Consider the following 12,869-nt stretch of genomic DNA (forward strand, 5'->3'; position numbering starts at 1 on the left):
AAGACGGGACCGACTGTGCTAACATCATTCCTGAGAGATAGCAGCCTAACCTGTTCTCTCAAAAAATGATGGAGGCTCTGCTGTCGCCCTAGGCAATCTGTCCCCCATGTTTCACTGTTACATAACTTAATGCTCCTCTCCTGCAATTTAAGTCCATTAGTTCTTGAGGCCAGAGAACAGTTTGTCCCCTCCGTTTTGCAGCTATTTCTGTGTGTTTGAAAAAGGTTATCACGTCTCCCCTCAGTCTCCTCTACTCCAAACTAAGCAATCCCGGCTTCCCAGTTCATCACACGGCAGCCAGGCTGCTGCTGGCTGGTGATAGCTTTCAGTAACTGCTGACTGGGCTGGATTTGTACCAGCAGCCTGTAGGTGAAAGCCTTCAGCAGCTTTAGCTCTCTGAGCCAGGCTGTCCTTTCAAAGATGTGAAACTTTCTTCTGTAATCCATTACAGTACATCAGTAAATATACATTTATATACAGTAAATTTCTGGAATTTTCTCCATCACATCAGGGTATCATAACAAGAAGAAAGGAAAAGACACCTTATTTCATGAAAGTGTACTGAAGGGCTGAACTTAAAACAGGCTTCTAAACAGGTCTTGAAGAGTAGAGAGGGAAAACGCAATATATTGTGTTAACGCCTTCCCCACTCCATCCCCTCTACCGAACAAATGACATGAAATGCATGAACCATGTCTTGGTTTGCAAATGAAACTTGGTATTTGTATTTGCTGCAATGTCTCAGAGTGTTGTTTTTCATTTTAGACTTTGCATGGTAGTAAACACTGCAATGCTTTACATTCATTAAGCTCGGGCCCATTTACTCTGTGCAGGCAAAGCAAGTGCATATATCTCAGACCCATAAAGCATCAGTTCAGAATTACACAGGAAATAAATGAGCCTAAGCCAGAAGTCCAATTTCCAGAGTCCAGATCACTAAAGCTAAACAAGCACCTTAGATAAATATGGCCTTTTTAAATGAAACGTTAGTGTAATTTGATAACTGTCAATAATTCCCTCATTATGCCTAAATGAGCTTGTCATCCAAGGAGATTGCTGCATGACTGATCTTAATTTGCTAATAAACACCACAGAGAAGAATTTCAGCTAAGCTGGAACTATTTGATTCATAAAAGTGCAATAGTGCACTTTTTAAAGCGTTCCTTCCCAGTCCTGGCTCCCGACTGGCTAAAGCCCAAAGCCAGTTTGCTCTTCAGCCTGTAAGAAGGCAGCTTTGCTATGTAAGAACAATGAGCAATTGTCTCTCTAAATCACTATTATTCCTTAGCCCATTATATTTAATTTATTTTTAATCATGTTGTATAATAGAAATAAAATCATTGGATTAAGCATATATCTAGCAGCAGGAGCCCATTATGCTTTGACAATGTTCTGTTTCATTGACATTATGTCTTCATTGTAGACAGTTTCCTTGCCATCATTAGTCCTAAAATGACTATTAGATTTCAAGGGTTTCTCCCTAATCCATAATAAGATTTACTTGCTAACAGCACAAAACAAAACAAAGATATGCTTCTATTGTTTTACTGCTGTGGAATTCTTACGTTAAGCTATTCAGAAAAGTCAAGAATAAAACCAGATATTAAAAGTATTTAAAGTTTTCCTGTGTAATTCTGATTCAAGGGAAAGCCTCAGTAACTTTGTAAGCTTTGGATCTTTGTAACTCATTGTGGCTTTATTTCACTTAAGCAACCAACAATACTTTGTTAGTTCTTGAACTGAGTAAGATCTACTATTCCTTGCTCAATGATTTTTTCAGACCAGTTAAAGCAATCTCAGTACAGTCCATTTTGTCCAGAAAGGGCTATGAAAGGTTCATCAGATTCCATGGGAAGAAGGAGGGAGAAACTTCCATGCCAAGGTTGCCAGCGATTCCTCTGTGATAAGTGCTAGCTAACAGAGTCCACGCTAATATCCAGAAGTTAAAAAACTCCTCCAGCACGCTGATCCCCATGGGATAATTCAACAGCTCTTCATTTGTACCAGCGGCAGTCATAGTTAAATCTAAAACTGGATTTTTCCACACCCTATTAACAGCAGCATTAGAATGCAGCAGGGACCATCCGGAGAAAAGAGCATTTTCTGTTATGTCATAGTTATCTTTGAGGAGGTGGCAGATTTCCCTATGAAAATTATCCTTATAGATTGCCTCTTATTTAAGGATATGCTGGTACTATCAAGTGGTGCTCTTTTTATGCTGAAATTGCCAGCAACACTTATGAGTATCCGCATGACTCTCTCAGCTGGGAGAGCAGCTTCCATAGATACCTATTTTCCCTGTATGTAGACAAGCTATGACACTTTCACCCATACTGACATGACCTGCATAAGCCATGTGGCTTCCATTAAGAAGGGTCCATACAATATAGTCAACTCTCCATTATCTTGGCTAATAGGAGAATAGAATAACCCAGATAAAGGAAAGACATGCATAATTATTGCTTCCAGATAAGAGCCAGCTCAAATATTTCTGCACTGTGCTCCCCAGACAGAGCTTGTGCTTCTGTCAGAGCGTGCTAACTTGGAGTTTATTAACTCAGGCATTCCCGCATCCATCTGGTACCAGTTTGGATGTCTCTATGATTTAATCACCCCACAAGTAATCCACTAACTGATAATTGTCTTGGCTATAATTAAATAACAACTTCCATATTCACCCTTTTATATGTGCTGATACTGATACAGCGTAGAGCCAGTCATGCATGGCCACGTCAAGGTTGAATGTGGCATAATGAGGAAAGGCAAATTATGCATGAAATGCAAGAGGAGTATGTTCAAAAGACAAGGGAATACGGAAGGCACACAATGATGTAGAAGGGCTTTATATTCACATCTAACAACCCGGAATTAACACAGGCACTTCCTCTCTTATTCCCAGATAGCCCTCGCAGAGGAAGTATGTTCAGGACTGTCACAGGTAACACATGCATGAACTAGAACTACCTTTCTGCATGAATTGTCAGAGGATTTTTTTATTGTGTTGCAATTACTCAGCCATGTTGAACATTTGCCAGTTTAAAGTTCTCATAATCTGTAATCTCCACAGACCTTTTAGTACTGATACATAGCCTTCCTGATCTCAGCATTGGTATATAAATTGTATTATTCAGTCACAAGAGACACTCAGTTCTGCTACAGATACATGGGCAAAACATTGTCTTCACCACTATGGAAAGAAATACAGATTCTCTTAAAGAAAATGAAAATGTTGCAAATATTTTTTTCTGGATTCTTATGGGAGGAAAGGGATTATAAAGAAATAAACTCAGACTTAATGAAATCAGCAATACCATTTCTTATACATTGAAGTGAATCATACTGTATGGAAACAAAACCATTGCCAGGCAAGTTTTTAATGGTGTACTTGTACGTGACATTGTGTTGAGGAATTAATGATTATATTCTGCCACATTCCATGTTGCGTTTACGTATTAGCATTGCCTTGGTTTGTCTGCACATTACAATTAGACAGAGCTACACAATGATGCAAGCCACAGGCCAAGCTGTAAAGGGAAAATTGATGGGTTTGAGAAGTTAGCCATATTATGTGATGTTACTAGACTGGCTACAGAAAAAGCAACCTATAGCAAATCATAGTGCCACACATATCAGATCCCTAAATATCTGTTCATTTTGCTTAAAGCATCACACACAGTGTTTAGATCGCTGCGGAGGTCCTGGACAACATTTTCTATACTCCTGGTATCCTTCAGAATCTCAATGCTTTGCGTATATGGATTGAAATACACAGAAAAGGGACGATTGATTGATTTGGCGAAGTCCCTGAAAGAAAAAAGAAAATTAACACCTCTTTTTTTTCAACCGCTAAAGAAGAGAAAATTAGATTTTTGAGTCAAGGGAAATAATTCACCTCATCTTTTCTTTGGCTTCTTCAAAACTTTCTGAAACAAAGTAAGCTTCCTGGAAAGTAGTGATAAGGCATTCTTGCAAACAGGTTGTCTTTGGATCGAATGTTTTCACATTGGCCTTGTCAGAAAGAGCATGCTGCAAAATACACCACAGGATCTGTTAAACCGTATTTTGATACTGCTGTGTATCTATGCAACTGTTCATATATACAGCTTTCATATCGCTGTGCTGTATGTTCCCCATCAGCTGGTAGCCTCTCTTGTTTTACATACAGTGGTTTTTCAGTTTGACCAGAATAAATCATTTGTCGCTTAAAAAAGCTCTTTTTATGAGAGTCTTTTTTTTCCCAAAAATAATTATTAGAATAATAAAGAGGAGATTAGAAATGCACCTGCCACATAGGCATAGAGACCTAAATCTTCAGCGGGAAACAGGAAAGCCATCAAATAACCGTTCTTGAAAAATTATCTATACAACTACAAATATGTACGTCCTCAAAATGTCACTTAACTAGCAGAACTGATCATCATCTTGGTGGATGAATTGAGTCTGACCAAACCATTCATATAATCTGTCCTTTACATTTTCAGGCCAAAGTCATATACTATTTTCCTGACAGTGAGTTTAAGAGTGAAACTATATATCCGAAAACCCATTAAATAACGTCTATTTATTGCATGCTGATGAAATGCATTACCCTTCTGCCACGTACACCTGAGCAATAATGCTCCACATAGTACAAGGAAAAGGAAAGGAAGGAAAGGAAAAGGAAAGCAAGGAAAAAATAACTAAATAAACCGGCATAGATAAGTACAGAACAGACACTGGGCAGATGAGGCATCAAATGCTGCTACCCAGCGAAGAGATTTCCGATTAGCCTTTCTCTTTACGTGACTGGCACAAACCACTAGAAAAGACACAGAGGTTTCAAAACTAAAAATCAGGTACTGAGACATTTTCCCACACAATCTTTTTCTAGCTCCCCTTTCCACTTGAATACTTATGTTAGCTTTTGGATCTACCTTAACTTCTAGAGCACACATTTTTTCATTCTCAGTGCTCTGAACAGAGTCAGGTAAGTACAAGGTAAGGAAGGAGAGCATATTTAGGTCAACTTTCAACCTTCTTTAGTCTCCTAATATCTATCCATAGTGAAGATGTGCATGAAAAGCATAAAGAAATGACAGGGAGGGAGCAGATCCCTGAGATCTGAAGGTGCCTCTTAGTTCTTTCTTTCTGCATGGACATTCTTCATAGCAGAGTAACATATTAACCTTAAGGTATACACCACACCTTTTATCCAAGCTCTTGCTTATGCTCATTCCTAAATCCCTGTGAAAGGCTCTGAAAATATCACACTAGCCCTCAACCTGCAGTCTCCAAATAACAGGACGTAAAACAGGAACAAGAACCTCTTCCTCCCACCTCCTCTCTCTCCAAAAATAAATACATGAAAAATTAATGCATGGAATCTTAAAATGTCAGGGAATTTAGTTTCTTTAGTACATGTATCTTTCCCTTCTCATAAGGTTTGCTGTTTCTAGCCAGGCATCAGTTAAACAGCTTTGAAAACAAAAATCAAAAATTGTCTGTCTTAACCAGCATCCTCTTCTAAATGGATTGCAGGAACAGGCTCACCTTATTAGCACCCATCTATATCCCTGTTGTCTCTTTCTCCTTGCAGAGCCATGATGTGGTTGAATGTCTTTAAATTTAGGCATTTACCTCCTTCTATCGAAATGAATTTGTTTTTCTTGACTGGGAATTATAATAGGCTCCCTGGGAGATTATCTATAGATAAAAACGTCTCCTCTTAAGGTGCCTTTGTACTTCCAGGCGAGACTTGATGCCTCAAATGTCTAAAGCACAAAGTTTTAAAACTCTGAGTGGATTGAATGAAGCCCTGTGCAGGCAATCAAGAAGAGTGATGTGGGCCATGTTTTCAATAGCTAATACAGCTATTGGCCATCCTCCTTCAGTTCAAGCAACAAGAGGTTGTAGTGAAACTTCCAAATGAATCACCACTGATTCCCAGGAAAAGCCGCAGTATCAGACAACTGGACAGCTTAAAAACTAGAGAACTACCCATATTGGAAATAAGCATAACAATAAAGAAATGCCTCCACTCTCTGCTAGATCAAAGGTTAAGAGAGTGATTGAGGTACCTAACCACATCTCTAGGGCCTAGGATGTCTCATGCATCTGTATAGGGATGGAAGATATAGCACAGGACCTAAAGAAGACTTACACGTTTCTGGAGCGGCAGCTGGAGAGCTGGTCAGAGCTCTGGAGCATCTCAGATGGCACCACGCATTTACACTGAGCAACCGTGAATCATTTCCTAAGTGACCACTATCACTGACATATGAAAAAAGGGTTTGGTCTTGTAATTTCTCCTTTGAGTATAAAAAATGGAGTGTAATAATACAACTTGGAGCTTTTCAGTTTCACAAAAAAAAAAAACAAAACCAAAACCCAAAAAGCAAAATCTTTAGCTAGCAAGGGGGAAACTTGAGATGAGTTATAAATACTGCATTGTCTGAGGAGTACAGGAGGGCAGAATAAGAACACAGGTGAGAAGTTGTCTGTGTGCCAGTACTGATTTTATCACTTTGTTATTCCGGGGGGGGAACACAGAGTCTTGGAAAACCTGCTCTTAAATGTTTTTCTGCTTATCTACAACACAGGTTGCAAATCTGACAGTGTCCTGATTTTACCAGAATTTTTTTATTTCATCAGTATAATTTTATACATTGTTTAGACAAGTAAGGAAAAGACTGTCTATTTAAAAAGAGCACTAAAATGAACATCTGGGATCCAGGAGTTCTTTTTTCCGTCATCTTCATCCTCTTCAGAAAACAGAGCCAAAACTTGTATTTGAATCTTTTTGGTTATAAAGGCTAATGCTGGCTCTTCTTAATATAATTATCATTAAAACAAAATACGACTGGATATTGTATTTGACTTTTAAAATCTATACAGAAAGATTTGAAATCTACCTCTCTGTTAAATATAGAAGCATATAACAGGGATATATGACTTGATCTACAGCCAACTGAAGTTGTTAGGAGACTCCTTTAATGAAAGAGTTCAAGAGAGCATCATACAAAGTAAATGGATTAAAGTTTCTGAAGACATTTGGACTGCTTTTTAGAAATAGTTTTAATAATTGAAATGTACATTATTTCTGCCTTATCTCTAAGCCCCAAATATATACTGTGTAATAGCGTTAGCTAGAGTTAACCTGACTATATTAGGCAGAACATTTTATAATACTTACTGTATTATTCGTTTCCCCCCAGGCTTCATTTTTAATCTTCTCTTTCTCCTTATTTTGTTGTGCTTTTAAAATTTTTTTGCTTGATGCTTCCATAGCATGCACATCAGGAGTTGCATTTTTCAGTATCCAAAATTTGAAGTCTAAATACTGAGTGGGGAAAAAGACTTGAAGGGAATCCTACATTGATAGGCTGGTGCCCACATTTCTCTAGCTTTTATAGTTCTTTGTTGCTAAAGCTGTTGACCGGATTTGCAGAGTGCAGCAGTGTAATATAGAAACAGAGATGTCTGAACAAGCCATTCACTCATCTGAAAGGCCCAAATACTGCTGGCCACTTCCACCCCGCAAATAGTGCGACTCATTTATTTCTAGAAATTTCTAGCAATTATACATAAAATTGGCCACCGTTTTGTTTCCTGTGAATACTCTTGCACTAAAAAGAGAGCTGATAGGGAGGGCAGCTGGAGAAAGGCTTTTCTTGCTGACAAAAGCACATTAATATCAAATGCCTCTAAAGCCAAAGTAGCAAAATCCAACATTGAAACAAGACCTACCTTCCTAGTGACAAGGATAAAGAAGTATTTGAACTTCCTCATAGAAGGGATTATGGGTCCACAATCACCATTGTCTTAAGAACGGCAGTAGTTATTTCTGAAAGGACTTCTTCACTCTGTCTCCTATGAGAAGTATGGGTGTTGCACACATGCAGGTCAGACTTCATGGCCATGCAATCTGAGTCTCCTACTCATCCCCACTCACCACAGAAATAGCTGGTATTGTTGCCATCATTTTCAGAGCAATTGCTGCCATCCATTAGCATTTCAGTTATAATCAGGATATTGATATCATCAAGATCTCAACTACAGCCTATTATATTAGCATTATCTTTCAGACACCTTCAGGTCATGGAAGAAATTTTCCCTCCCAATGGGTGCTAGGAGATAAGGGCAGAGGTAAGGGAAGTTGCTTTCCCAGGAAACATCAGAGACCGGCAATGGCTTGATGCAAGGTTGTGCACCAACGTCATGGGTGAACCTGTCCTTTCCCAAGCACCTGTCTGACTTATTTTGTTGACAAGAAGCACACTCACTGCCAGGTTTGTTCTAGAAACAGCTTCTCCCATGGTCAGATTAGCAGAAAACTTAGTAGTTTTTTGCATTTTTTCCCTTACCTTTTACCTTCTTTTCTACCCTGGAGCACAGTCCCACAAAGACTTTCTGAACATTTTTCACCTTATCAGTTCCTTCATGGAGACTATGGCTATTTGTGGTATGGTGCTGTTCTGGGCCTCAGCACACAAGTGCTTAGTCTCTCAATAACTGAAATGTCTAACTTAAGTCCCTATGCTCAGTATATGCAAGATCTGGTGAAATTTAATAGTTTATGATACACAAGGGGTCAAACCAGATGATCTAATAGTCCCTTCTGGCTTCACATCTACGAAATATATATGTAGTGTAATAGAAAAGTATGTAATATTATTGATTGATGGCAAAATTATTATGATATATATGGCTGTATCTTTGAAGCAGATCAATACAGTCCATTAATGTGCACATTATTTAATTTTTACTGTTGCTTTTCAAAAGAATTATTCTTTGCATTTATACTCTGAGATTATTGCTGAGTGAAGAACACAGATTTGGGATCACAAATGTCTGGTAACAAAATATGCACACTTGACAAGAATAATGTGTTTGTTTATGACATTGATGGTAGAAGATTTATTATGTTCTTGACTATTCATTTCCTCGCTTTTATGCCCTTAGATTTTGTAAATGATGTGATAGGTATTTTCAGGGTCATCACCTAATGACCGTAACTGTTAGTTTAAATAAAAGGCCTGATTCTCTGCAGAATCCTGCACAAAATTTTGGACTCAGCACTGAATGTTGTTAGGCCAGAGGAAGACAAGTGGGACATGTTCATCTCCTTGCCTTTAACCATCTTTGCGCTGTGGGTATGAAATACTGCCAGGCTGATACAGAATGCTTCTGTGGCTGAAGTATGCACTGAACTTAGAGCAACTGCAATGCAATCAAAGAAAAAATATTGGAGAAAGTAATTTTCTTCAACCTTTTTTCTACTAATGAAAGAACAGCATTAGACTAATGAGCTTCAACATGAATATTCTCAGTTACAGGTGAAACAAACAGCAAAAAGAGACTGAGATACTTCTATTAAACTGCCAGGTATTTCACTGAAAGCCAGCCCAGGAGGGTGGGAAGATGTTTAAACACAAATAAACAGCAGATATATTGCAAAACAGTTTGTAAATACTATTCTGCATATGCTTTTTAAAACCAAATGTTTACCTGAAAGGCCATCAACAGTTCATTTGGGTCCCAGAAGACAGTACTCCTCCCCCTCCTTCCCCTTCCCTCCCATCTTGCCAACAGAGCGACGCATTATGTCCCAAAATACTACACTTGTGACAAAATACCTTTTGCTTGTTCCCTATGTTTTCTAGGCATAAAAAGAGGCAATAAATGATCCATTATAACTACCCGCACCATGCAAGGTTAAACACTTTCACCTTTATAAGAATAGGGCTCTATGTATTGTCACATAGGCATGTACTTCAAGTCTAGCATGAGTTTATATGCATTCCTTAATTTTAAATATGATTAATCTACTGAATCAGGACCTTAATAAATGTTGTTCTTTTAATATCAGTAACGAATCCATTGAAATACATTGGATTACTTACAACAAACATTTCAAAACATTTTTTTGTGCGTATTAAAAATATGTGCTTCTCTTCTAAACAAAGCTTTCAGAGCCCAAGGCACCCTTACCTGTTAGAACCTATGAGCCTCTTTTTACAAGAAATGCAAATCCAAACAGAAATAAGTTTTGTAGTTTATAGTTGCTTTGGTACTTCAGGCCTTACAAATCCATTTCATGCTTCAAGTGCGAGCTGGTATTTCAAACAAAGCTTTCAGGTCAATATCAAATTTTTAATGTAAGCTTTTTATCTTGAGAACTTTAACTGTTATTTGAAAGTCAAAATATTTACATGCAACCATTATTTTGTTAGGATTAAAAGAAAGTTGATTCTGCTTTAAGGGCACATACCTTTAATTCGCCAATAGAAGACAGAAGTCCTGCCCCATAAGCACGTAGTTGTCCTTCTTGCTTGCAAAGGCCAAATTCAATCGTAAAAAAATAGCACTGTAAAATATACAGATATACATATAGTGTAGTTGCAAACAGGCACTTCAGCAATGACAATCGGTACCATATTCACTTGATTGCCCACTTCTTCAGAGTTTCATGTCTTTAATGTAAGTTCAAATAAAGTATGTTATTACTGCTAAGTACTTTAAATGTCATGTTCTGCTGTAAGGGAACTTTGCACAAAAATGTGAGATTCTGCTTTTTTTCTGGGTACCCAAGCAGTTCACAGGAATGGCTTGTTAGGAACAGACAAGCAAGATCATTTAAGTATCAAAGGCACCGATAGTAATCTGCAGAAATTTTTGAAACCTTGTGAAATAAATGAGATGCCTTAAAATAAAATCCTGCAAGGTAGTTGGTCTGCCTGTCTAGGAACCTCTGAAGATATCTGAGATCTAGTTCAGAGCACTCAGCTTTAAGCTCAAGCTAATGCCACTTTAAAGTCTGGCACGTATTTAAGTGCTGTCTTGAGTTAGAATGAACGTACTTATATGTATGTGCTTAAGAGCCTTCTTGAGCTGAGGCCTTAGTCTTCACTAGATTTTGCTCTGTCACAAATGAAGAACTAATATGCCACTTGGCTTTTTAAATTACTGAAAGAAAATTACAGTCAGTCAAATGAGTTCACTTGACCAATCCATTACAATTGTTCTTTAGGTTTAGATTTAGACTAGATATAAGGAAGAAATTTTTTGCGAAGAGGGTGGTGAAACACTGGCACAGGTTGCCCAGAGAGGTGGTAGATGCCCCATCCCTGGAAACATTCAAGGCCAGGTTGGACGGGGCTCTGAGCAACCTGATCTAGTTGAAGATGTCCCTGCCCACGGCAGGGGGTTGGACTAGATGACCTTTAAAGGTCCCTTCCAATCCCAACTGTTCTATGATTCTATGATCTGAGCTGTAAAACTGATGAGAAGCTGTGAAGGAGATGTGCTAAATCAGCATAACAGTACTGTATCTAACTTTGCTGTATCCACCAAGAAAGTTAAGTATTAGGAAGACTGTAAGAAGCACAGACAGCTCACTGTCCACTAAATGCAAAAGACGACAGTTACTTCTGCTCCTATGGTAGTGAGTTTTAGTTTGGTTTTGTTATGACACATCAAGGTTGCTTTTTGATGTTAGATCAAGCAGTTGAGATTAAGCTAGTAACTATTTCTACATATGAAGGTTTTAGGAAGTTGATTTCTTACTTATACAAAAATACTGCACATATATATACACACACACACACAGAGACCTATATACGTGTGTATCTGTTTTTACTACTACTGTCAGATAATTTACTACATTTCTGACAATTTCAGTTTTTGTGCAAAGGGACATAACTCCACTGAACCTAACAGATTCACATGTCTTTGCAGGAAATATAAATTTGGGATAAGAAACAACCCAGTATTTGGTACTAAATCTTAAGTTTTTCTGAGTAACTTGAGAATGGATCCCAACACGATGATTTTTTTTCGTCCATTTCCTCCTTAAACTCCCAGTCTTCCAGGCTGAGTATCATACTAAATGCAAAAGAGCAGAAATTAACAGCTCTTTCAAGTTCAACAAATGTTTAGAAATTGAGAAATGATTCATTTCTCTGCCTCTCATAAAAGTTCCTGTAGAGCTAGTGATTCATGCAGCATGGCACTATGTAGAAGGGTGTAATAAAAAAGAATAAAAACATGAGCCCTATGTCTGATCCAAACCTGCTAAGTCAGCTGGGAAGAAGGAAAGATTGCAGTGACTTCAAGTATCTTGAGTCAGATTCCATCACAGCAGTCAAAGGCACAGACATCCACAAGAGGAAGTGAAAGCACAACATTGTCAAACAAACAAACAAACAATCAAAGTTCCACCTCTGGCTTTGCTATTGTCTCGGATAAACCAAGCTGGCATAAAATTTTTCATTATATGCAATGAGCTGATGTCACCACTTAGAGGAAGGCCAAGACAACTGGTTTCCAAAAAGATGTCTCAGGGACAAACGGCCAGGTACACAAAATGACAAAGGCATCACTGTAGGAGTGATAAGTGAAGCTGAGAGACCTACCGCCAAGAAGAGTACAAACTTAGCTTCCCTACCTAAATATTTTGCCAGAAAAACCTTCAGGAGGCTACAGTCCTGGTTCTGTACATGCTGCCGCTGTCAGCAATGAACCACTCAGCTTTACACTTAAATCCCACTAACATCTTTGAATTTGCCCCCTCCCGCCCAACTCTCTTCATTCGCCTAGTTTTCTTATGGTATAGCTTAGAGAGTGATATTTGTGTTCCCTTGGCAATTTTCAGCATGATGTATAACATGAGATTTTATCTGTTCTCTAAAAGCACCTTGTAAAGACGTTACCAGGATGAGTCCTGAGAACACCATTCAGAGAACTCATCAGGTAGTAATTCTTATGCTCTGAACATGAACACCCCGACAGATACACAGCAGGACTGGGCTCCTGATAAAACACAGCGATCAGGGTCATTTTCATTCTTAAAACTAACAGCAGCTAAGGGGGGGGGGGGGGGGGGGGGGTGT

At 38.4% G+C, this 12,869-nt stretch overlaps 1 protein-coding gene across 1 annotated transcript in view; it reads right to left on the reverse strand.

Annotated features, from left to right (window-relative positions):
• Positions 1-2,993: 2,993 nt before the first annotated feature.
• Positions 2,994-12,869, reverse strand: part of TPH2 (tryptophan hydroxylase 2) — a gene marked incomplete at its 5' end in the record, with an annotated part of 46,964 nt that continues 37,088 nt past the window's right edge. Inside the window, 3 exons of the mRNA XM_009585237.1 lie at positions 2,994-3,804; positions 3,893-4,026; positions 10,250-10,345. Coding sequence (XP_009583532.1) covers positions 3,630-3,804; positions 3,893-4,026; positions 10,250-10,345 — 405 coding nt within the window. The remainder of the gene's footprint in view (positions 3,805-3,892; positions 4,027-10,249; positions 10,346-12,869) is intronic.

The sequence above is a fragment of the Fulmarus glacialis genome, unplaced genomic scaffold, assembly GCF_000690835.1.
Source record: "Fulmarus glacialis isolate BGI_N327 unplaced genomic scaffold, ASM69083v1 scaffold34839, whole genome shotgun sequence".
NCBI classification, from domain to species: Eukaryota; Metazoa; Chordata; class Aves; order Procellariiformes; family Procellariidae; genus Fulmarus; species Fulmarus glacialis.